Source organism: Alosa sapidissima, chromosome 12 (genome assembly GCF_018492685.1).
Source record: "Alosa sapidissima isolate fAloSap1 chromosome 12, fAloSap1.pri, whole genome shotgun sequence".
In the NCBI taxonomy this organism is placed as follows: Eukaryota; Metazoa; Chordata; class Actinopteri; order Clupeiformes; family Clupeidae; genus Alosa; species Alosa sapidissima.
In genome coordinates this window covers 3712636-3735265 of record NC_055968.1, presented here as the reverse complement: position 1 = coordinate 3735265, position 22630 = coordinate 3712636, and the positions used below count along the sequence as shown (strand labels likewise).

Sequence of the window (22630 nt, the reverse complement as noted above, 5' to 3'; positions counted from 1 at the left end):
TCAAGTAAACAAAAAAGTAAGTAAATAAGAGGGCACATATAATAATGAAAAAAAAATAAGAGCAGCAAAATTTGGTTTAAATTGTGCATAGACAGTCAATAAAATACTAGTGCAAAGTCAGGCCAATAAAAGGCTTGGGTAGTTCTGTTTGACCTAAGTAAGAAAGAAAGTGACATAGTGGTGCAAGTTATGTAAGAGCAGCAGATGTGTTGTGTTTTCAGGACAACAACAAGTTGTAAAGTGTACAAGTGTGCAAGTGTGCAAGTGGAGTAGTGCACGCGGCCATTGTGGGTCCAATGTCCAGGATGTTATGTAGCTGAGGGTGGAGGGGGGAGAGGAGGGAGAGAGTTCAGCATCCTTACAGCTTGGTGTATGAAGCTGTTGGTGAGTCTGGTAGTGCGGGAGCGCAGGCTTCTGTACCTCTTCCCAGAGGGCAGTAGATCGAACAGATTGTGAGCGGGGTGACTTGCATCACTCACAATTTTGGTCGCCTTGCGGGTGAGGTGGGTGGTGTAAATGTCCTTCAGGGAGGGGAGTGAAGCACCAATAATCCTTCCAGCTGTGTTCACTATGCGCTGCAGGGCTTTCCTGTTGTATTCAGTGCAGCTTCCGCCCCACACAGCGATACAGCTGGAGAGGATGCTCTCAATGGTGCCTCGGTAGAATGTGGTCATGATGGCTGGTGGAGCACTTGCTCGCCTGAGTTTCCGCAGGAAGTACAGGCGGCGCTGAGCTCTCTTCGCCAGTGATGCAGTGTTGGTGGTCCAGGAGAGGTCTTCGCTGATGTGCACCCCCAGGAATTTGGTGCTGCTCGCTCTCTCCACCACAGCACCGTCGATGGTCAGTGGCAGGTGTTGGGTGTGACCTCTCCGGAAGTCAACAACAATCTCTTTGGTCTTGCTGACGTTCAGCAGGAGGTTGTTGTCCCTGCACCACGTGGTCAGATGGTCGACCTCCAACCTGTATTTGGTCTCGTCGCCCTTGGTGATGAGACCCACCAGAGTTGTGTCGTCAGCAAATTTCACTATGTGATTGTTGCTGTAGGTTGCAGTGCAGTCATGCGTCAGCAGGGTGAAGAGCAGCGGACTGAGCACGCAGCCTTGGGGGGCCCCTGTGCTCAGTGTGATGCTGTTTGAGGTATTGTTGCCAACACGTACTACTTGGGGCCTCTGACAGAGGAAGTCCAGTAGCCAGTTGCAGAGGTAGGTACTGAGTCCCAGTTTGTCCAGTTTGCAGATGAGTTGTTGTGGTATTATGGTGTTGAATGCAGAACTGAAGTCTATAAACAGCAATCTCACATATGAGTCTCTTTTTTCCAGGTGGGTGAGGGCTGGGTGGAGGGCAGAGCAGATTGCATCCTCTGTAGACCGCTTGGCTCGGTATGCAAACTGGAAGGGGTCCAGGGTGGGGGGGAGAATGGCTTTGATATGTGACATGACAAGCCGCTCAAAGCACTTCATGATGATGGGTGTCAGTGCCACAGGGCGGTAGTCATTGAAGCAGGATGGAGCAGTTTTCTTCGGCACAGGTATGATGGTGGCAGCTTTGAAACATGATGGGACGATGGCTTGCTTCAGGGAAGTGTTAAAGATGTCTGTGAAGACATCCTTAAGCTCCCCTGCGCAGTCCTTCAGTGCACGACCTGGGATGTTGTCTGGACCTGTTGCCTTACGGGTGTTGATAGCAGCAAGTGTCCTCTTCACGCTGTCGGCAGAGAGGCACAGGGGCTGCTCATGTAGAGGGGGATGGGTCTTCTGTGGGCAGGTGCTGTTTTGTGCTTCAAAGCGAGCAAAGAAGCGGTTCAGGTTGTTGAGCAGAGGGATGTTGCTCTCACAGCTCTGTGGCGCGGGCTTGTAGTCCGTGAGGGCCTGAATGCCCTGCCATAGGCTTTGTGCGTTCCTGCTGTCTTTGAAGTGGGTGGTTATCTTGAGAGTGTATTCCTTTTTTGCTTCCTTGATGCCACGGGACAGGTTGGCTCTCGCTGTTCTCATGCCAGCTTCATCCCCAGCTCTGTAGGCTTTGTCTCTGGCCCTCAGCAGCCTGAGGACATCCCCTGTCAGCCATGGCTTCCAGTTGGCCCGAGTGATGATGTCTTTTGTGTGGGTCACATCATCGATGCACTTGGTGATGTAAGAGGTTACAGTGTCTGTATACTCTTCTATGTCTGTCCGGTTGTTGTAAGTGGCTGCCTGCTTAAACATTTCCCAGTCTGTTGTGTCAAAGCAGTCTTGAAGAGCATCGGAGGCTCCCTCAGGCCACACTTTTACCTGCTTACGAACCGGTTTGTTCGCTTTTACCCTTTGTCTGTATGCGGGCATTAGCATAACAGTTATGTGGTCTGAAAGTCCAATGTGGGGGAGGGGGGTGGCTTTGTATGCTCCTTTGTGTGTAGTGTAGACCAGGTCCAGGATGTTATCTCCTCTTGTTGGAAAATCAACATGCTGGTGTAGCTTTGGAAGTACAGTTTTAAGATCAGCATGGTTAAAATCTCCAGTGAAGATGGTGAAACCGTCTGGGTGTGCCGTCTGTTGTTCACTGACAGCCTGGTACAGTTCACTGAGAGCCGCGTTCTTATCGCTGTTGTTGTTGGTAGGCGGGATGTATACTGCGACTAACAGAATCGCAGTAATTTCCCTTGGCAGGTAAAAAGGACGGCACTTTATGATCATAAACTCTGCCAGTGGTGAGCAGTGTTTGCATACTACTACAGTGTCCCGGCACCATTCGTCACGGATGTAAACACAGATTCCTCCTCCTCGTGATTTACCTCCCTTTACAGACTTGGTTCTCGATAGAAATGTTCTCCATGTTACCACAGCGAAAACAAGCGGCTTACTTCAGTGTCTCCCTTCATGCCCTTCAGTATTGTAGAAGCTTTGTCGAGTTTAGCATTCTAACACTTAAACAATTTAATTCGTCTCTGTCCATAGTGAAAATGTATGCCAAAAACTAACAGGACCCAGGTTGGAAAATCCCCATGTTACCTTTTAAATTAATAAATATCACAGTATTTGACGCCGCCGTATCAATATCATGCCAAAAAACACTTTTCCCCTAATCACTAGGCTTTTCACGTTAATGTTAAATGCCAGCCTACAGTAATTTTCCTGTGTATTAGCCGCATTGTGTGCCGCAGGATAGTGTTTTTTGCAAGTTAAAAGAAGCAAAACCATATTAATACCATATTAACTGCCCCCGTGTACTAACCTCATTTTGCAAAAACAATGTATAAGCCGCGGCTAATAGTTGGGAAATTATGGTATCAAGCAGCTCCTCGTGATGTAAAAACAACTTCAAAATCTGGATACTCCAGCAGACTCCGAGCCATTGCCAGGGACAACATATAGTAGATTCTACTTTTGCGATGCACATACATACAGCTAACTGGGCAGGTTGGACACTATATCAGGATACTAGAGACTGATAATACTTTGTTACATGTAATGTGATGCAAACACACAACACAAAGCTTTCCTATCTGCCTCTCCCTTCCTACACCAGAAAACCAGAAATGCATCCTTCTGTTGATTACACTGCAATTTACACTGCAAAGGAAGGGCAAGAAATGAGGAAAACAGACATCTCTCAGACAAAAGTAACTCCTTTCATTTCAATTCATACTTCTGCCCCAACTGTTTCCACGGCAACCCCCTCATCTCTGTTGTCCCTGTTTGGAGAAAAATATATGATCACATACTAAGCAGAATGGAATCCAGAAGAGACGGCAGGACCACGGTGTCAGTACAACCCACATAATGATAGAAATACTAGAGCCTACCAATGGTGTACAATGAATTGTAGGAAATCATTCCCTTTTTTAAAATCATCCCACCCACCAATCAGTACCACCTATTAGCTGTATGTGAACTTCAATGCAACACCAACACCAATGCAACACCAACATATATTTTCTCTATTTTAGCTGATGGTTTACCCATGCCTTAACTGTATGAACTGGTTATGACTTTGTCATGATCAAGTTCATCCATTAATTCTTGTTCATGAGACTGGCACTAATTCACAAAGACAGGAAGTTTCCATGTACTGTTCTCCATGTGTGTGGTTTTATATTGGTTGTTGGATATTCAACACGTTCAAAAAATCCATTTAGGATTGGCTATGGGGGACAAACTTGTGTCAAACCAATTTTGATGTGTATATACACAAGACCTTAGCCTGCCATAATGAATAAGCTTGCAAAATGTCATGAAGATTAACTATTCACATAGGCATTGGCTGATAAATGTTCATTGGCAATCACCGTCCATTTTGTTTAGCAAGCCAAATGTCTGTTGCAAAATGTCAAAGTGGTCCTTGAGATATTGAAATGTGCCAATTCCAGTGGCTCATGTTCAGGGTCCATCCAGAATGTGGTAGTGATGCAGAGTGTAACAATTAATAATGTTAGAACCTACTAACCCTGCATTTCACAAGATACTGGTGAGTGAAGTGCTAGATTTTTACTTTGAACATTATTAATGTGCCTTCAACAGGCCAACTTGCCATAGAAATTACATAATTTTTTTATGCACATTACAGCCTCAGGTGTGTAGTAGTGTTCATAACAAACTGTGCAGGGTACCTGACACAAACAGTGCTTAAACATCACAAAAGGATAGACTGGGCATCAGATAATGAATTCATCTAACTTCAGATAATGAATAAACCTCACTTCACGTCATTCTCACTTCAAACAGAGGCAAGCCAGAAGACACCACATATCAGGCAAGAGAGAGACAGATAAAAACTAACTTACTTTCTTATTACATAAACTGAATCAAATGGATCTTTTGCATCAGAGGCAAACACGGACATACAAATAAGCCTAGATTAACTTTTGGACTAAAAAACAGTGACTGCCTTGCTGTAGTAGGCCATTTCCTGAGGTAGTAACTTGCTAAATGTTACCTGGCTCGATAAAGCGAAGTTTCCTGGCACACTGATAAAAACGTACTTATGTACATTTTCCAGAGGTGTGCATACACTCTGACTTCACACTGTAGTCAACCAAGGACAGCTGAAGGATTACGACAGTATTTCCAGCTTTGGGAGCAACTAGATGTACCGCAGAGTGGTACAAAATATGACCACCCAATCCTGCACATTCTCTCTGCAAAGATAAATCACGCTTGTCAATTTGTCTTAATCGCCTACTGTGTTTGTTTTTGTGTATGTTTGCTTCTGTGTGTGTGCGCGTGTGCGTGTGTGTGTACGTACGTGAGTTGACATGCAATCAGAGGGTGTCATAATGATCCTGAACCTCCAATTTTGTGCAGTTTTTGTGCAGCCAGAGATACCTGCGATTACAACACCTCATTTTTGCTTTTTCATTTTTAACTAGGTGGCGCTATACATCAAATGAGTGGTTATGGGATGTGTTGACATGGCCCCTTAAGACCAACATACAAAAAAATGTGGTCCTCCTAGGCCCTACGGTTCTCGAGATATTCACAGAAAACTGTGTCTGCCCTACCCTCCTTTTGGGGGGTCCAGTCCAGCTGGGGGGGGGGGGCAACGGATCAAAACGAAAAACAATGGTTCCGTGTCATCCTTGTGGGGCTACATGCCCACCAAGTTTCGTGCACCCCGGTCTTTCAGTGTCCCAGGAATCGTTGACACAAAATTACTGAAGAAAAAAAAGGAAACCGGTCGTGTGTTCTCTTATCAGCTGAATCAGCAGGTTTTGGTCATTACAAAATGTTACATGCTGCTATGTAAAAAAGATTTATAAGTAGGCTAACAGTAGTTTTTTTGGCTGATTTTTTTGTTGTTGTTGTTGTTGTTGTTGTTGTTATGGGCAACTAGTTGGCAAGCAACAACTCTGTGGATAGGGCTAGATGTCTCATTAAATAAGTTGCCCATAGCCATAAACAATATTGCTTGTTGCTTGCTTTAGAGTTTCCTGCTCCAAATACATAAAGTCAAGCGATGGCCTTTTAATTTTCCATATGGATCTTAGATTGTTGCATAGAACCAGCTATCCAGGCTGCCAGAGGGGAAGAGGGTGGAGGGAATAGATCACAGTGAAAATCACAGTGTGGTGGTAGAGAAGAGTGGAAAAGTGGTAACTGTAAAATGTAGACAATCTAGACTAAGTAGGTTCCTAGCTGTCTGCACTTCTCTTTCTCTCTCCATAAAAAATGTTCTCATTCCCTTAAAACATATTCAAGTAGACATCCGAGAGCTTCCAACTCTTAACTTGGCTATTCACTTGTTTTTAATAAACGAACAGGAACAGACTGAGTAAGTGAGGATGAGAGAATTTCAGGCCTGCTTGAAGTGAGTGCGTGAGTGGAAACCGTGAGAGACTGCCTAAGTATATGGATCACACTGGTAATTGTTCTTGCACAGACAAAAGTTGAAGCCAGGTACACCGATTTGTTTGGTAACAGTAACCTATCTTATATTACAGTAAGAATTACATTTATTTAAATTAGGCTACTTATATGAAAAGAAATGTAATTAACACGGATGCATATAGGAAGGATAACCATCAGCTGAACGTGAACTGGAAATTCACTGACTGAATGCTTCAGCACTGCAATATGAGTTAATAAATAAAACTCTTCAACACAGAACAAGAACACCTGTGGCAACAACAGGGAATATGATACATCAACAAAACACTGCACAATGCTGTGTGGCCATTTGTGCTGCATTCCTTCTGACTGTATAAAAGACAACCTAATATAGACAAGGTTTTTTGTTTTGTTTTTAAACAGAGCAGTACCAATGACCCACCCTCCTTCATCTCTATACAGCTCAGGGCTTATCTGGGCTAAGTGTAGCGATCTTCAGCTCCTCACACCAGGAATAGCCTGAATTATGAATACTGCTAATACCGAAATACTAAAGGCATGAAAATGTTGTTATTTAATGTTATTGGTAAGTTATTGGTCATATTTATAATAGGTTATATTTGGTTACAATTAGGTTATATTTGTCTCTGCAAATGTGTATTGTATAGCACTGGAGGGGACAGACTGAGTTACAGTATTCCCACCCAGTTTTTTCTTTTCATGCATCTCTGTTGTCAGAAAACAATGCAAAACACTCTGACATTAGAGGAAAATTAGAGTGACAAAATGAAACACAGTTGATCAAATAAAATATGATCATGACCAATGCATGTCGAGGATTGTCAAAATGCTATGCACACACACATATATATATGTATATGTGTATATATACACACATAGATATAAGACACGCACATCTGTCTACACAGACTCTCATCCATGCCGCCTAATCAGCTTTCCCCTTTAGCGCTCCTCTTTTAGTTCCACTGGTTAGAATAAGAGGCAGGCCTTTCAAGAAATTATTCATAGTGTGCCCATGAATATTTCACAGACAACATAAGCCCATCCTACGTACAATTGTTTATGAGAGTACAAAAGAAATTAAGAATAGACTAGTAGGTTTAAAAACCAGTTGAACAGAATTGTTAAATACAAACACATATGCTGGTTTAATATAATCACTACCACAGAAATGCTACTAAGGCAACAGACACATTAAGAAAACAAATAGGCTTTAATTGGTCTAGTGACTTAGACCTAGAGGCAAAGGCACCCTAGGAATTAGAACATCTTTCTTGTGGTTTGGGAGAACATGGTTACATTATTGTTTCTGATGCTGGAATAATCTCTCTATTGACTCATAACTAGGCGAGAGGGGGATGCCATTTTCTTTTGTAATGGACAACATGAGAACGCTTCTATCTGCAAATCCTCCCTGAGTGATGTTCCCCTGTGTAAAGAAAGGAACACGCAAGCCTCACATCACTTCTTACTGTGAAAGACGACTCCCAGTCTCAGATAATAAATATGTCATAGGAACATCAATCTCAACTGCTTCATAAAAAAAAAAAAAAAAATGTAATCAGGTTTTATTTTTCTTCTTCTTCAAATGCAAAGTGAGGCCTTCAGCTGTATGCTCTCTGGAGGCCACACTATTCAACTCTTTATAATTGTTCAGACCAAGCCGAGGCCATTTAATTGCACACTACACTGGGCTGGCTCTGGAGAGGCATCTGCACTCCGGCTCCTGCACACTGTAAATGAGCTGACAGACAAAAGGCCCAAAGGCCAAAATCATCAGCCAACCCAAACAAATCCGCCTATGTACCATTTTCCTCAGAGAAAGAGTATGAATGAGCACATGGAGAATAACAGAATAAGAGAAAGGACATAAGTAGAGAGGCTGAATCATCTCCCACAATGCTAACACCTCATACTCTCAAGCATTCTACTTCGCTTGGAAAACAAGAAAAACGGAAAGAAAGAAATTTAACAAATGCAATACAGGAACCTGCACCTCTACACCGTGCAACAATGGGAAAAGATTTGCTGCAGATCTCTTGACACACCAGATTTTAATGAGGACGTATGGCAAGGGGGGGGATTTATAAGACTAACAGGACATTAATAAATATTCAAATAATCAGCCAAGACAGAAACAATAACATTCCCTGACACAATGTTAATTCCACTCTCTTCTACAGTCTCAGACAGCCACGCCCACTCCCGCCCCAGCACATTTTTTCTGAATGGCATATTTACATAGATCTTTATGGCATCCTATAAATTTCCCATTTTTATCCTTAATATAACATGTTTGAATTGCCTAGCCGTCTACGAAGAACCAAGCTGACAACTTTGCTCTCCCCGACCCGGAGAATCACAAATATCTTTACTGCAATTGTGCAATAGACTATTTGTATGAAGTCATGCAATACTACTTTGTCAGTTGACTTGGTTCTTTTGAGATTATTATTGCCGGTTTTTATGTAATGTGTTATGCACAGGATATAATAAAGCCAATGAGTCTAACCAAACTTCAACAGCTTCTTTTGAAGTGTTTGAAGAGAAGTGTATTATCCCACATTTTACATTCAGCGTTTCTGAGGCCATTTGTACTAGCACTTCAAATCACTTTTTTGAAGCACATTGATGCAGTAAAGTAATCAACATTCTTTGTAATCAGTACATATCAACCATAGGCAAACAATGACAATTACTGTCATTATTGATATCCATTAGTTGACAACACTCTTAACAGAGACCAGGGTTTTGTGAAGTGCTCCATTTAAATGTTTTCGGTCATGCCTGTCATTTTGGCCTGTAATGGCTAAATAAACAGATGCAACAATATCCTTAATGATGTAAGCAAATAGCCATAACACTATCACAGTAGTCACCAACTACTGATTTAGTTGGAATAGTAATTTCATATATACACAGGAGAGATGTTTAATTCCTAGTGCTATAGGTAGGGAAATTCACACAGTGGCCAATCAACAACCAAGCCTATTTACCGTCAAAACCAAAATCACTAACAAAAGTAGGTTATAGAAGATTTTATAGTTGCTGAGTAAGTAAATTAGTTTTAGCAAACATAAACAGAATTGCAACTGGTAAAGACCTTGGCCAAGGATTCACCTCTCTGTAGCTTGTACCCTCTAACTGAACTGGAAAATTTGAACTGGTAAATAGAATGAGAATGCATGACCAAAAGTCATCGGAGTTCTGGCAGGATATCTGGTTTTGTTACACCAACACCCATACAACAAAACCGCTCCCTCTCACCCACAAACCAACCCAGTGCATGTGTGCATGTTCAAGGCCCCACACTGCACAATCATAGGTAAACACCATCTGCCTACCCAGCCCTGCCTCCCTGCAGACATGAGACATGAAAGCTCCACTGTGGGGGGTTAGTTCAGCAGCGGCCACACGATGCAGAGTGCCCACAGAGTGCCCTCGTGAGAGCTGGCACAAGCCAATGAGATAAACATGGGCCTCTGGCTGAAGTGACCACATGGACAGAATTCATAAGGTTTAGATTGCTGGTCTGAATCCATGTCACGGCAGTTTGCAGGCTATCTAATAAACACATTACACAGCGATGGATAAGCTTAAATCTGTTGAGGCGCGTCTCATTTCTGCCAAGAACACTGACAGATGAGGGTAAAAGGGCTAGTATGAAGCAATGGGAAGGAAATTTAATAAACTTCTGATTATTTATTCAACCAAAATAGCTTCACAGATCATATTTTCCATTTGGGGTCTAATGTTCAAATTTCCTGTGTAGAGAAACGCATAATGCTAAAATAGGGTGAGCGAAAAATTACCAATGATTTTTATAAGCCTTCAAAACTTTCTGGAAAACCTAACTGTCTTTATTCCATATTGACAGAAAATCCTCATGAGACTGTTAGAGCAAACACAATAACAGGAAATTCATTCCCAGAACACCATGACCCATCAAATTCAGTGTTTCCCATACATTGACTTATTTGTGGCGGCCCACCACAATATCAACATTGACCACCACACAATGATTTTCCTGGTTGTACTAAATTGTGCTTAAAACTGGTTAGAATCATAACCGCGCTGCACTAATTTGTTAAAAACTGTTGCATTCAAGTTAATTCTGCAAACCTACCACCACAAATAGAATTCAATTCTGTGGGAAACACTGAAATTGCTAAATGTAAGCCTTATCATTGTGCTACAATACTAAAAAATGATGAAAGCTTTATTGAAATAACTTACTTTCTACTGACTATACATTCAACAGAATGAATAATCATCTCTCTGGATTAAAACCAAGAGCTCTCATAGCTTTTATAGTGATAAAAAAGTTGCTTGGATTGATGTGAAATAGAACACCCATAGACTTTTTTTTTAAACCACTATATGTAGAAAATCAGTAGAAATCAAGAAAAACAAACACCATGTACTATACTGTACATTTTTTCCTGGCATTTCTGCTCTGTTGGATATAAATATTGAAGGATTCCAATAATGACACAATGCTACCACCTACTGGCAAGTAATGTCAAGTCACCAGAGCCATTTTCCCATCAATATTTGAGGGCCACATGTCTTAAACCAAGCTGAGGAGCACATTTTCACACACATTCACAAGCTGCCAAACCAGGTGTACCATCTTTGCTATCCATCAAATGAAAAAATCATTTGTGTCTTTGGTTCTTAGCAATAAACTCTACATGAAATACCAAGCTAATCGTGAAGGTTTTACAGAAACTTGAAAATGACAGAATCTCTGGGCTGCAACACCAAGACTCCCCAGCAGATGCAGCAGTTGGCCCATCAACTAGTGTTACAGCATGTGCAAATGCTGCATTTTCTTTCATCGTCCTTTGTCTGTCTACATGGCATGTTCATTCAGCACTTAAATCATGGTTTATTGTACAAGAATAACATATTTTAGTCTATTTAAACTAGAATGATGGCCTAGAAATCTAAACGCACCCTAGCGGCGGCAAATTAATTTGCTCAGCCTGTACGTCTAGTAGCAAACCATAGGAATTTCTATTGCGCTCTATTTTGTTAGAGAGTCTTAAGGCGGGCTTAACAGGATGACGACAGTCCTACGATGTTGAACAACAAGGAAGGTGGCTATGGCGAACAAAGAGCGGTTGTTTGAATCGGCGTTGGCGTCAACTTTGGAGGAGTTGGACTTGGGCTTTTCTTTGAAAGTTGAGCAATACAATGCACTTAAGTCATTCCTTTCGAAGAAGGATGTGTTTGCCGTTTTGCCGACCGGATACGGTTATGGTCGTAGCGCTGGCCTATTGCATGCCTAGGCAGTTTGAAAGACAATTCTCTGCCCGCCCCTTGGATTAAGCAGGGGGAATGGGTCGATTCCAGACTATACATTTCAATGATATAGGATGGCCCGCCAGGCTACTAGAATGATGTAACTATTCCTGAACTGAAAACAAATTACAACATAATGGTCACAACCTTCAGGAGAATAACAAGCAACATGAAATCAAATCAGTGTTGATGTTCAGAACATATACGTCATCATAACAGGAACTAGAGAAAAGGACAGGAAATACAGGTCATGTGTGCCGTTAGCAATGATGACACAGCATGTTTTGAGTTAAACCACTTCCTGGTTAACCAGTCTTTACCCAGGTCAGAGTTGACTATGACGCACTGATGTGGGTACAGACCTCTGACTCTGCTTTGACTGTTTTTAATGTGAACTCATTGGCAGTTTATGATAGTAGGTGTGTATCTCAGAGTGACTCACAGCACACGACAGTCACAGGCTAAAGCACCAGCTGAGAGTGTGTCTGCCCACGAATACTGCTTAGATATTGTATCGACAACAGATGCAGTATGCTTCCACACATTGATTGAATATGTAGGTCTGTATGTGTTTTGCATTTCAGAAGAGCTTAAAGTGCACAATCAGTGTTTATTTGCCTTCATTCGTGTGTGTGCGTGTGCGTGTGTGTGTGTGCGTGTGTCCGTGTGTGTGTGCGTGTGCGTGTGTGTGTGTGCGCGTCTACACGCTCCTGCAAGATTAAGCCAATGCATGTACATAAGGAAGTGTGCAGTATGCATGTGAAACCATGTGCATGTCTGGAATTATTACCACAACAAGTTTCAGAGTAGGCGTATACATATGAGCAGGCTAATTAACAATTATAAGTGTCAGGGTAAGAGAATACACCTGTAAGTAAGACTGTGTGTGTGTGTGTGTGTGTAATTGCGTGCGTGTTTGTAGCCTGGGTGTTCCCATGCTGCCTTGCGCGCAATTTGATTCACGCTGCTAAGGCAGCCTGGAGACCATGGAGCAAATTTTCGCCTGAGATAGGGGACCAATCACAGAACAAGGGGGAAAGCAAGAAGATGATGAGCTATGCACAGACGCATTTGATAGACATTCGTGGCACCCAATAAACGGATCTGGGCATTTTTTTCCAAATACGAGAAAATTAACGCTTGGTTCCCAGACCACGTCTCATTGAGAAGTGGTGGCGCTAGCCAGGCTAGTGTGATTGCATTTGTACCACATAACTCACCAGTCCTGCAGTGAGGGAGGGAGCAGACTGTCCGAGGGACTGGTTCCTCATGCGCACCAGGTTGTTGGGCTCTCCAGGCTGTTGCCATGCCAAATGGCTCACTCCACTGTGCATGCTGCTGGACAGAGGCAGGAGCTGCTTCCCTGAAGGTCATCAAAATTCCCATGAGCACCACACACACAGACATGCATCGAAAACACACACAGTTAGCCCAGGGGACCCTTTAATGACTCAAATTAACAACCCAAATCAAACCCAAAAAGACATCAACACTTTTCCAATAGAGACTAGACTACAAAACCACACCAAAACCCACTAAAAAAGATCTACTCTAAGGAGCAGACAGGCACATTGAAGATGGCCATGTTTCGTTGGAGTGAGTTGCTCTGTGTGTGTGTGGGGATGTGTGACGTTGGTCTCACCTGTTAGACCGCTAGCCATACTGCTCCTCCGTGCTCGGCTCTCATCTTGGCTGAGCTGCCGCTGCAGTTTGGTCTTCCCTGCCGCGGGGGACAGGTCAGGGTTACTCAGCTTCCTGAACAGCAGAGGAGGGGGCGCCGCAAACTCCTTCTGGAGAGACAGAGTGAAAGACAGGAAGACATAACATGAGGTGGATGGAATTAAGGAAAGGGTTGGATGAGCACAGAGACAGAGAGAAAGTGTGAGCAGATGAAGAAGCAGCGAAGGAAGAGCAAGGGATGAAAGGAGAAAGAGGAAGACATTTCTCCCTCAAGCAGTCATGACACATCATGGTAGTCCCATCATGCTGGATCCCTCTTCTAAGGCCCATACACAGTAGACATACTAGATATGGGCAGCATGGCCAGGTATGAATAGTGAATCACAACAAATACCATCCAGCATCAAAACATTTCACACACATACATACACAGACTGCATAGACATGCTAACCTAATGACCCAGCACCTGTAGTAGGGCTTCCCTACCCGCAATAACAAGGAGCTTGTTTTGCTAAGGAAGTGACTCAAAGCACAGACAAGCAGGCGGCAAACCTTCTTCCAGCAGCTATCACGTTTGATTAGCGAGTCATCTCTCAGTGCTCAGCTCAACGGGCCAGCACAATTAATGATGGCAATTATTTATGACCTCAACAGGCTATCAAAACATAACCACACTCAGTGCGCATGCACATCGCAGCATGTGGTTCTAAGCTCCGTTCTGTTCTCAGCCGGGATCACAAACAGGCCGTTGTTGTGGAAACCTGGCAAAGATGATCAAATCCAGTCACATCCTCTGGGTGGCTTTAAAGTTCCAGTGCTTAAATCTCTCCTGTTACTTGCTCAAGCCTGTGAAATCCCCAAGTCCACAGAGTTCCCAGAGTATTGGGGTTACAGGCAAAGTTTTCCTGATCTTTAAGCCAGAGACCCACGTGTTTACTGACTCAAGCGCACACCAAAGAAGAACATAATATCCAAAAGTAAACATAAACTTGTACAATTTAAGTAATGTTTATCTACACAACCCTAAAAAAAATATCTGTGGTTATCCTTAACCATACCTTATGTCCCGGGTACATCTTCTGCTCACTCCAGAGAGCATTGAAAAAGAAAGTAAGGCTGTTGCTGATCTCAAATGCAAACGTATTTTTGTCCCACTAGTGACCACAGCACAGCGTCAGTCATGTACATCAATCCCACTCTGCGGTCGACTTGACGTCCACCTGCAGCCTGACTGTACGTCTGAACCAGACTATGTTTACGTGTGTGCATCAGCATGGCTGAATGTCATAATGGAGCGGCCACACGCAGGCTTCCAGACCTGGACAGACCACTAATCAGCTTGACCTGAGCTGCACAAGTAAACACACGTGCAGGATCATTGCTTGTGCTACTGCTGCACTGAACAAAAACATGGTTAAGTGATCTCGCTCACACACACACACATTTGCATGCAAACACAAAGGAGCAGCAAAAGGGCAGATGGGTTCAATGGCAAAACCAAAGCAGGGGCAACGAGAAGGCAGTCCATCTATGAGAAGACAAGCATAGTGGAACAGGACAGAAGAGACAAAGGCTTGTTTCCGAATTTGTCCCTTAGTCATGCCTTTTCCATGTTCTTAGCTAGGTACATTTATCTGTAAATAGGGCTCATTCTCCCTTCATAAGTCTTAATGCCCTCTACCAACACCTCACGTAATAGGATTTTGCAGTATTAGTCGCTGTAGGGAACAGTCTTAATGCTGATAACAGGTGAATTGGGGCTGGCTGTGTGGAGTCAATGGAGGTGTGGTGTTTACTGGGAAGATAATAACAAACCCCTGCCACATCAGGAAAAGCTCCTTAAGGGCGTCTTGTGTTATTCATTTGTGGCTTTGGCGGAGCGCTCTTTCCCCCAGATGTTTTCCATGGTCATTGGTGTCATCATCCTATCCCAACATCGACTACTTCATCCTGACCACTGGTTACTTTAAAGCTCAGAATCTTTGTAGCACTCAGGAAGGTTGAATGAAGACTGACACAAGAACCCAAGTGGGTGGAGAGCAATAAGACATCCTCAGTAGGAATATTCTCAACACAAGCCCAAACAAGAAGGGGTTTTGTACCTCCATGACAACTAACATTTATGTTTTATTACCAACATCAATACATCCGTTAGCATGTGTTTTGACAATCTGTATAGATGTCAATTAAGGGGAAACCCATCATCTTATTTTTCTCCCAGAGAGAAAATAAAAGCAGCATGAGTAATCTGCCTCAACTCAGTAGTCTGATGACCCAAGCACATTGTCTGAGGCCTATGTAGGCGAGGCACCCCTACCGTCCGTGATCTAGCATAAAGCCCTGAGGGCCCTGCCAATGACTAGGGCCTGAAGACACTCAGAATAATGACATCACCAGGGCTGGTTCTACTCCTTTAGAGGACACTGCATGTTGTTCCCATGTTTCTCATGGATGAGGAGAAGAGAGCCCCACCACTTTCCCTGCTGCATGGGACACAAAGCAGTCCAACATCCAGCTAAAATCCCATCAGTGATTTACACATGATCATCCTCCATCCTCGGCCCATGGTGGGTAAGGTCTGACTGCTGTTAGCAGACCACAACACTTGTTGGTGAAGATATAGGCATGCTTATGTGACCACCAAACTATTAAACCAGCAGTAAGGAATTGACAGTAATGAGCTACCTTCCTAAAAGGCACACAAAGATCTTGCAACACCACCAATAGACGAGTTGGCATTGATAAAAGCTTGCCAACATGAAAACTGGAGTATTTTGGACATAAAGTTAGCAATGTTGTTTTGTGATGCTCCGTCCTGGAACACAGAACTAAACAGTTCACATCTACGATGGCTAGCAGGAATGGCATGTGTTTATCTGTTCTTACTATGAACATACACAGGTCATCAAAATGAATTTGAAGATGATACAGAAACTAGTTAGCCAATAAAAAACATAAGTCTACTTCCAAAAGTGTAAAATAGTTGCAACACTTTTGCATAGTGCTTCTTTAAGTAAACAAACACTAATGCTTTATTATCAGACAGTTTAAAAGGATGTTCTAAATCATACGGTTTCCATGAATGTTAATGGAGACCAAATTAAATGTCACAGCTGTCTAGGCAGCCAGAAACCGGCCCATTACCTGAAAACAGAGCATGCAGCCAAACAGCAAGCTGCTGACGACAGCTGCGGGAAAATGAGATGGACTGGTGCCATAGAATGCAGTGGTGGCTATGTTGATTTATCAAACAGTGAAATCCATCAAAGTGACAGCAAGTGCTACACATTAACATACATTTGTGTATGTTAAATATAATATGCATGGGAGGAAGAAAGGAAAGGCAAGTTAGAGGCTCCCTTGCTTTTGGAAAAGAGGTATTCTGAAGTGAGGGGTACATTGCAGGCTTTCCTTCTCCTTGTTCTCACCTGGTCACCCTGGTGGTTTTGTGTAGACACAAAACCAAAACAAACAGACAGCCTTACTAATTGACCACTCACAAACAAACAACTTCCTCTGAACAATTGACTCCCTCTGAACCAACAACATACACACCTACACAAAACTACAAACACATACTAATCCTCATAATGATACTCTATTGTGCATACATTTTATTTCATTTCACACAAACACTCGGTCATCACTAAACAAACACACATTCAAACAGAGGCATAGTCAAGGCTACCCTAAACATAATCCAACCTGCCCTTGTAATCCAAAGGATGTTCCTACCTGAACAGCTGTGTCTGACTCATTATCCCGTTACCTAGCCCCCAACACATTAGTCCTCATTCACCCCCGCCCCATAGGAACCTCAATCTCCACTCTATAACTGCCTTCAGACACAACCTCCACAGATCTTTGTTAAACAAAGGTCCGACCCTTTAGGTGATTTAGATATGATGCTAACAAGCTGACATTATGCGGTCATATGTGGTTGAACAGGTTGAACACGCACATGAACAGAATCTCCGCATGTTCTTCGCTTCGTTCAGACATGCGCTCATTTGCATAATGTCCGTCCGAAATACTAGGAGGGGAGTAGTGTAAGAGCCGGCTAAGTTTGGAGTTCCAAATAGCCGGTTATGTTGTTCAGATATATGGCCCAACCGCTTGACATCCGCAGAACATGCAGACTTACACCTATGTCTGAAAGCAGCTCATGCCTCCACCCCTGCGTCCCTCTCCCCACTTCTCCCACTGTTCCCTCTTTCACTTGCACTGGAAGCCCCTCCTCCCTCTTCACCATTCAGTTCATACATTCCAATTACACAACAGCAGTGTCCTCCAGGCAGTATGGTAAAGGCAGGCTCTTTCCTTTCTCGCAAGTCAGCACAGGGATCTTAATGATCTGTACACACACATTACATCACATTCACACACATACGTACCCACGTACACAACTGCTGTGCTACACAAGACCATGACTCCTGCAGCATTCATGAACATTCCGCTAGGAAGATACCCAACTTAAAAAGGATTTGACACTCCAACTGCAACTGTCCAACAGAGAGCAACAAATCAAGTTGTGCTTGTACACATGTTCATGCTTGTACACAACTTGATTTGTACTACAAGCCGCTAGGTATTCACCCATTCAGTAAACCATCTCAACCCCTGAACACTGACTGTAGGCCTCATTAGAGTCTACAAACTCCTCCATCCTGTATACAGGCGTACACGTACACACACAAACACACACACGCTTAGTTTGTGGGCAGACGCCAGGTTGCAGCCTACCAGCTCTCAAGTAGAATGGGTCCATACTGCAGGTGAGTAGCGTGCTGCATTCTGCTCATACTGAGATCAGAAATCCACAGCAAGGGAGCGGAATCTGACCCATATCTGATATCAGCATTGGATCAGTGCATTCCTAGGAATTATTGCCATGAACCCTCAATACAGTGGTAGTACATCTTTTAAACTGCCTCAGTTATATGTCACTCAAGGTTACCTAGACAGTCTGTGACATAACAGTGACCACACACACTGTTGAGGAGATCAAATTGGCCCCGTCTCTTTGAGGAGAGTATCAGCTGACGGAAACAGAGAAACACACTGACACAACTCAATAAATTAACAATCTAGGCATAAGATAGCCTAGCAATTACATAGTGTCTATAACACAGATACAGTTAAGTCTCCTGGTCTCGACAACTCAACACAAATGTTCCTACCAACTATGAATGAATTCATTTCTGTGTTTCTGTGTAGTGTGTGTCCACATGAGAGTTGTAGCCAATTGGCTCATAAGACTGTGCTGTGGCCTTGAAAGAACAGAGGCAGCCACAAGCACAGATCACAACAAGGCTTTTGTGCATAAACACCACAGCTTTGTTCTGAGGGGAGCCATTCATGACAACACCACCTTATGACTGCCTGTGAGACCCAAAAGGAAAAATTTACATTTTGAAACACTGAGAGAGACACAGAACAGTTGAAAGAGAGAGAGAGAGAGAGAGAGAGAGAGAGAGAGAGAGAGAGAGAGAGAATATCTCAGACAGATGACATGAACACAGATGTCCTTAGGTCCCAACCCTAACTGTTCTAAAATGTCCACATGCATGGTTGACCCTTATGAATAATCTCTGAACATATCCTCTACACTCAGTCCAATCCTATGAACACATTGATCTAATGTACTGTTTAGTCAGATACACCAGCTGGGCCAAAAATGCTTTACGAAAGGCCTCATGCATGAACTTGCATCATTGCTGACCGTTTCAAATTCACAAGAGCAAAGAAACGAATGGATTTGAATTTACATGTTTCATTTTCATGTATCAACACTGCATCCTCCAACAACACAGTTGCCTTCAGGGTGATAGTGTTGTCATATTACCCTAGTCTGCTGAGTACACCATGTACTTGACTGAGGAGTGAGAAAGAATTTGTAAGTGTGTGTGTGCATGTGCGTATTCATTTATCACGCAAGCCCATTGCTGTGCTGATGTGTTCCAGATGTGTAGTGGCAGTGTAGGGTTGGGAACTGAGGCAGGCGGCGAGAGGTTGGATGTTTGTGTGCCGACTCCATGGGAACTGGACTGCCGGTGTTCTCATAAGCAGTGAGGCCGAGTTCGCCAGCCCACCTCTGTTCACCTCTGGGACCAAGCAGCACTGCTCTCTCTTTGTCTGACCACCTCCTCTTCCTTCAGTTACTGAGAGGAGGTCATGCCTGTCTGCGCAGTCTGAGAGTTGAGAATCAGACCCACACCCATCACACCACCACTCTAGATGCGTCCTTATTGACACAAACACACCCACTTAAACAAACCAAACAGCCAGCAAGTTCATGGTTGGGAATTTTTCAACATGAGAAAGCTGCCTAGGCCTTTGTGACAGGGGGCTGGATTTTAAGTATGGCCTCTGCAGGACCTCTGCAGAAAGCAGGGTTGCATAATCATGTGCTCCAGGGAGTTATATGATCCTGGCTAGGCCAAAAACGACAATGATGGGGATAAGGGGCTGGAGCTGGGGTGGAGGTGTGCTTTATAAGGCACACAGAACAAAGTTCTACAGAGTTCTTCAGAGCCAAACTTTAGTCAGTTTCTGGTTCCACAATCCATTCGCAATGCTAATTCTGGCATCCAGCCATTAAGAAGATCTAAGTGCACTATGAAGGTTGCGGTCGCTGAGTACACCTGTTATTAAAGACAAAGATGTGGGAGTGTCATTGAGGACCTAGAGATAAGGATTCTTGCAAAGAAACCGAAGCAGGGGTCCAATGCAGGTTGATGGGTCTGCAGATCTGATTACTACAGTAGGGATTAAAAAAGGAATTCCTCTTTGAGTGACTTTAATGATTATCACTATGAAGCTCACACTTGAGCTGCAGTGTACCTTAAAACACACAAAAAAACATCCTTAGCTAAGCATGGTTTTGTTACTGCTGCCCACAAATCTCTGAAAGCCATGACAGAGATTTGCTTGTTACCTGTGAGGGAAAAAAAAATGTGTCCAAACGTTTCTGGTTTTGCTGTTTTTGCACCGAGAAAAATCCAGTTATGCTGCGAAAAATAGCATGGGATGCTGGCAATGAGAAGAACAGAGATTCAGAGGGTTTGTGTGTGTGTGTAGAGCAAACAGGCCAACAGTATGGGGGGCAAAGCTATGGTTATGGTACATGTCCTTGTAGGAGTGAGCTGTGTGGACTGCGTAGGCCACACATGGTTGGACCTGAGGCTACATGGCACTGCAGGGTTTGGATTAGCTTAGGACAGAAATCACTTTAATGCTGCCCCTGATTCACTGAGGGATAAACTAATGGCACCAGTGGTAAGTTGCAGATCAAGAGCACTTGGCCACGCCTCCTCCTACTCCCTCTACTGGGGTTCCTATCTGCCAGCAGCAGCTGTGAAGAAAAATAAAACACACACCAGCCCAAGCCCAAGCCCATCCCATACACAAACCATGGGCAAGTCTCACACACTGACCCAACGTAAACGTACACACCTGACTATACTCTCTCTCTGACACAAACACACACCTGACTATACACTCTCTCTGACACAAACACACACACACACACACACACACACACACAGCAATAAGAGTATGGAAAACCATCAGCAATCCAGAGTAATGGAAAGCCCACACACCATGCAGGAGGAGATAAGACAGAGTAAGCTTATAATATGCTTGGTTATCTACCAACTATAGGGTCCAAAAGTATCAATAATTAATATATTGGGTAATAGGTTGGGCATAATCCTTGTTCAATATTAGTGGTTCAAGCTGTAGTCGGGTGCATTTCAGGTCTCTTGTGCATTACTGCTAGACATACAACATTTCTTGTCATGTCAAATATCAGTTGTAATTTTTGGTAAATTCCTATGAAGGGATTCATCCACATTTAAACAGTTATCCATTTAACCACCACCCAGAAGGCAGCAGCTTGGCCTAAACTGCAATTCCAGAGGCAGAAGACAGTCCTGAACTGAAAGCATCCTGTTTCTTCTCAAAACACTAAGTGAAGTGCAAGAGGTCAGACTGTTTTATTGAACTCAAGCCATGAGCGAAAGCCCAGGACATTTTCTGATGCACATTTCTGCTGAGGCTACAGACTGTTTGTTCTAACAAACCAATACAACACCACTGCTGGCAGGCGATGTGAATGCCGGGCACAGGGACACTTTCAAGGGCCGAAGGATAAAGGAGAGTGGCCTTTCGGCGAGAGGGTGTGACACACGCTTTACAGTAGAGGTCACTGGTGTTCCGAGCCAAAGGAGCAGCACCCTGCAGCGTCGGACAGTGGTGACCTTTGAGCGGGCTAATCAAAGGCAAGGTCCTGCTGGGGCCCTGTGCCAGAGGCTTTGCATCACTGCTCACTGTGACTAATGGTTTCATTAGTAAGAGAACTGGCTGGACATAAGTAGCATTGCCCGCTGGGAGTGCTGGAGACAGGGGAATGGGGAGAGCAGGGACCAAAACAGGACATGGAGGGGGGAACACCAGATTTTTTTATCATCCGTTTATCTGCATGCTCTGACTCACATTTGGCACAGGTATTTTTTGTGTGTGTGTGTGTGTGTGTGTGTGTGTGTGTGTGTGTATGGGGGGGCATAAAAAACAAACAAAAAGACAACAGCTCTGCTTTCATTTTCATCATTATTAGCTACTCAATGGGGGAGACCAAATCACTCTCATGGTCTCTTTCCCTTTTTCCTTCATTCTCTTTCTGTCCCAGTTTCAATGGTTCTCTTCTCCATCCCCCATCTATCCACTGCATTTTTGGGCTATTTCCCCCCCCCATCAGCAGTGCAGAAAATGAAGAATGGGGTGCTCGGAGGACGACGCTAACATAGGCAGCTGAACCCTTGTCAGATTAGCATTTAGAATCGTCTTTGCTGGCGCAGACATAATGGAGGAGCGTGCAAATGAGCTTGTAGGCTTTTGCCACTCTGTCTTGTGCTCTGCTCGCGCTGAGGGGGCGTATTTATACGCTGAGGTGCCGTATGCTAATGGACCTGCAGGTTATTTTGCTTGCTCTAAGGAGCAGACAGTACGACATTTAAGAAGGTGAGTAGGCAGAGTCAGCAATACAGAGTTTACAGGCCCCAGAGTACAGGTTACAGAGAGAACCAGGTTACATCTAAGAATGCATTCATAGTATTTCCAAGCAGTATCAAACAGAGGACAGACAAGTGCAAAGGCAGCAGAACACACATGCACACTTCATCAGAAGCATACAGCATGCAAATGCATTACTCATTTCCCACACTTACTCAAAACAAAGACAGAAGGGGATAGCCAGAAAATCATTTTAAGCAAAGGAGTCACCGTGATGGGAAGAGAGAAGGTGGCACATTATCACACACAC

At 43.7% G+C, this 22630-nt stretch overlaps 1 protein-coding gene across 6 annotated transcripts in view; it reads right to left on the bottom strand.

The window, feature by feature from the left end:
• Positions 1–22630, bottom strand: part of mast2 (microtubule associated serine/threonine kinase 2) — a 122685-nt gene that overhangs the window by 85147 nt on the left and 14908 nt on the right. For 5 of the 6 annotated variants that reach the window (XM_042111511.1, XM_042111512.1, XM_042111515.1 and 2 more), the window contains 2 exons: positions 13270–13417; positions 12848–12990 (listed from right to left, as the gene is read on the bottom strand). In XM_042111511.1, the coding sequence (XP_041967445.1) occupies positions 12848–12990; positions 13270–13417 (291 nt within the window). The remainder of the gene's footprint in view (positions 1–12847; positions 12991–13269; positions 13418–22630) is intronic. The other variant, XM_042111514.1, reaches the window with a different exon arrangement.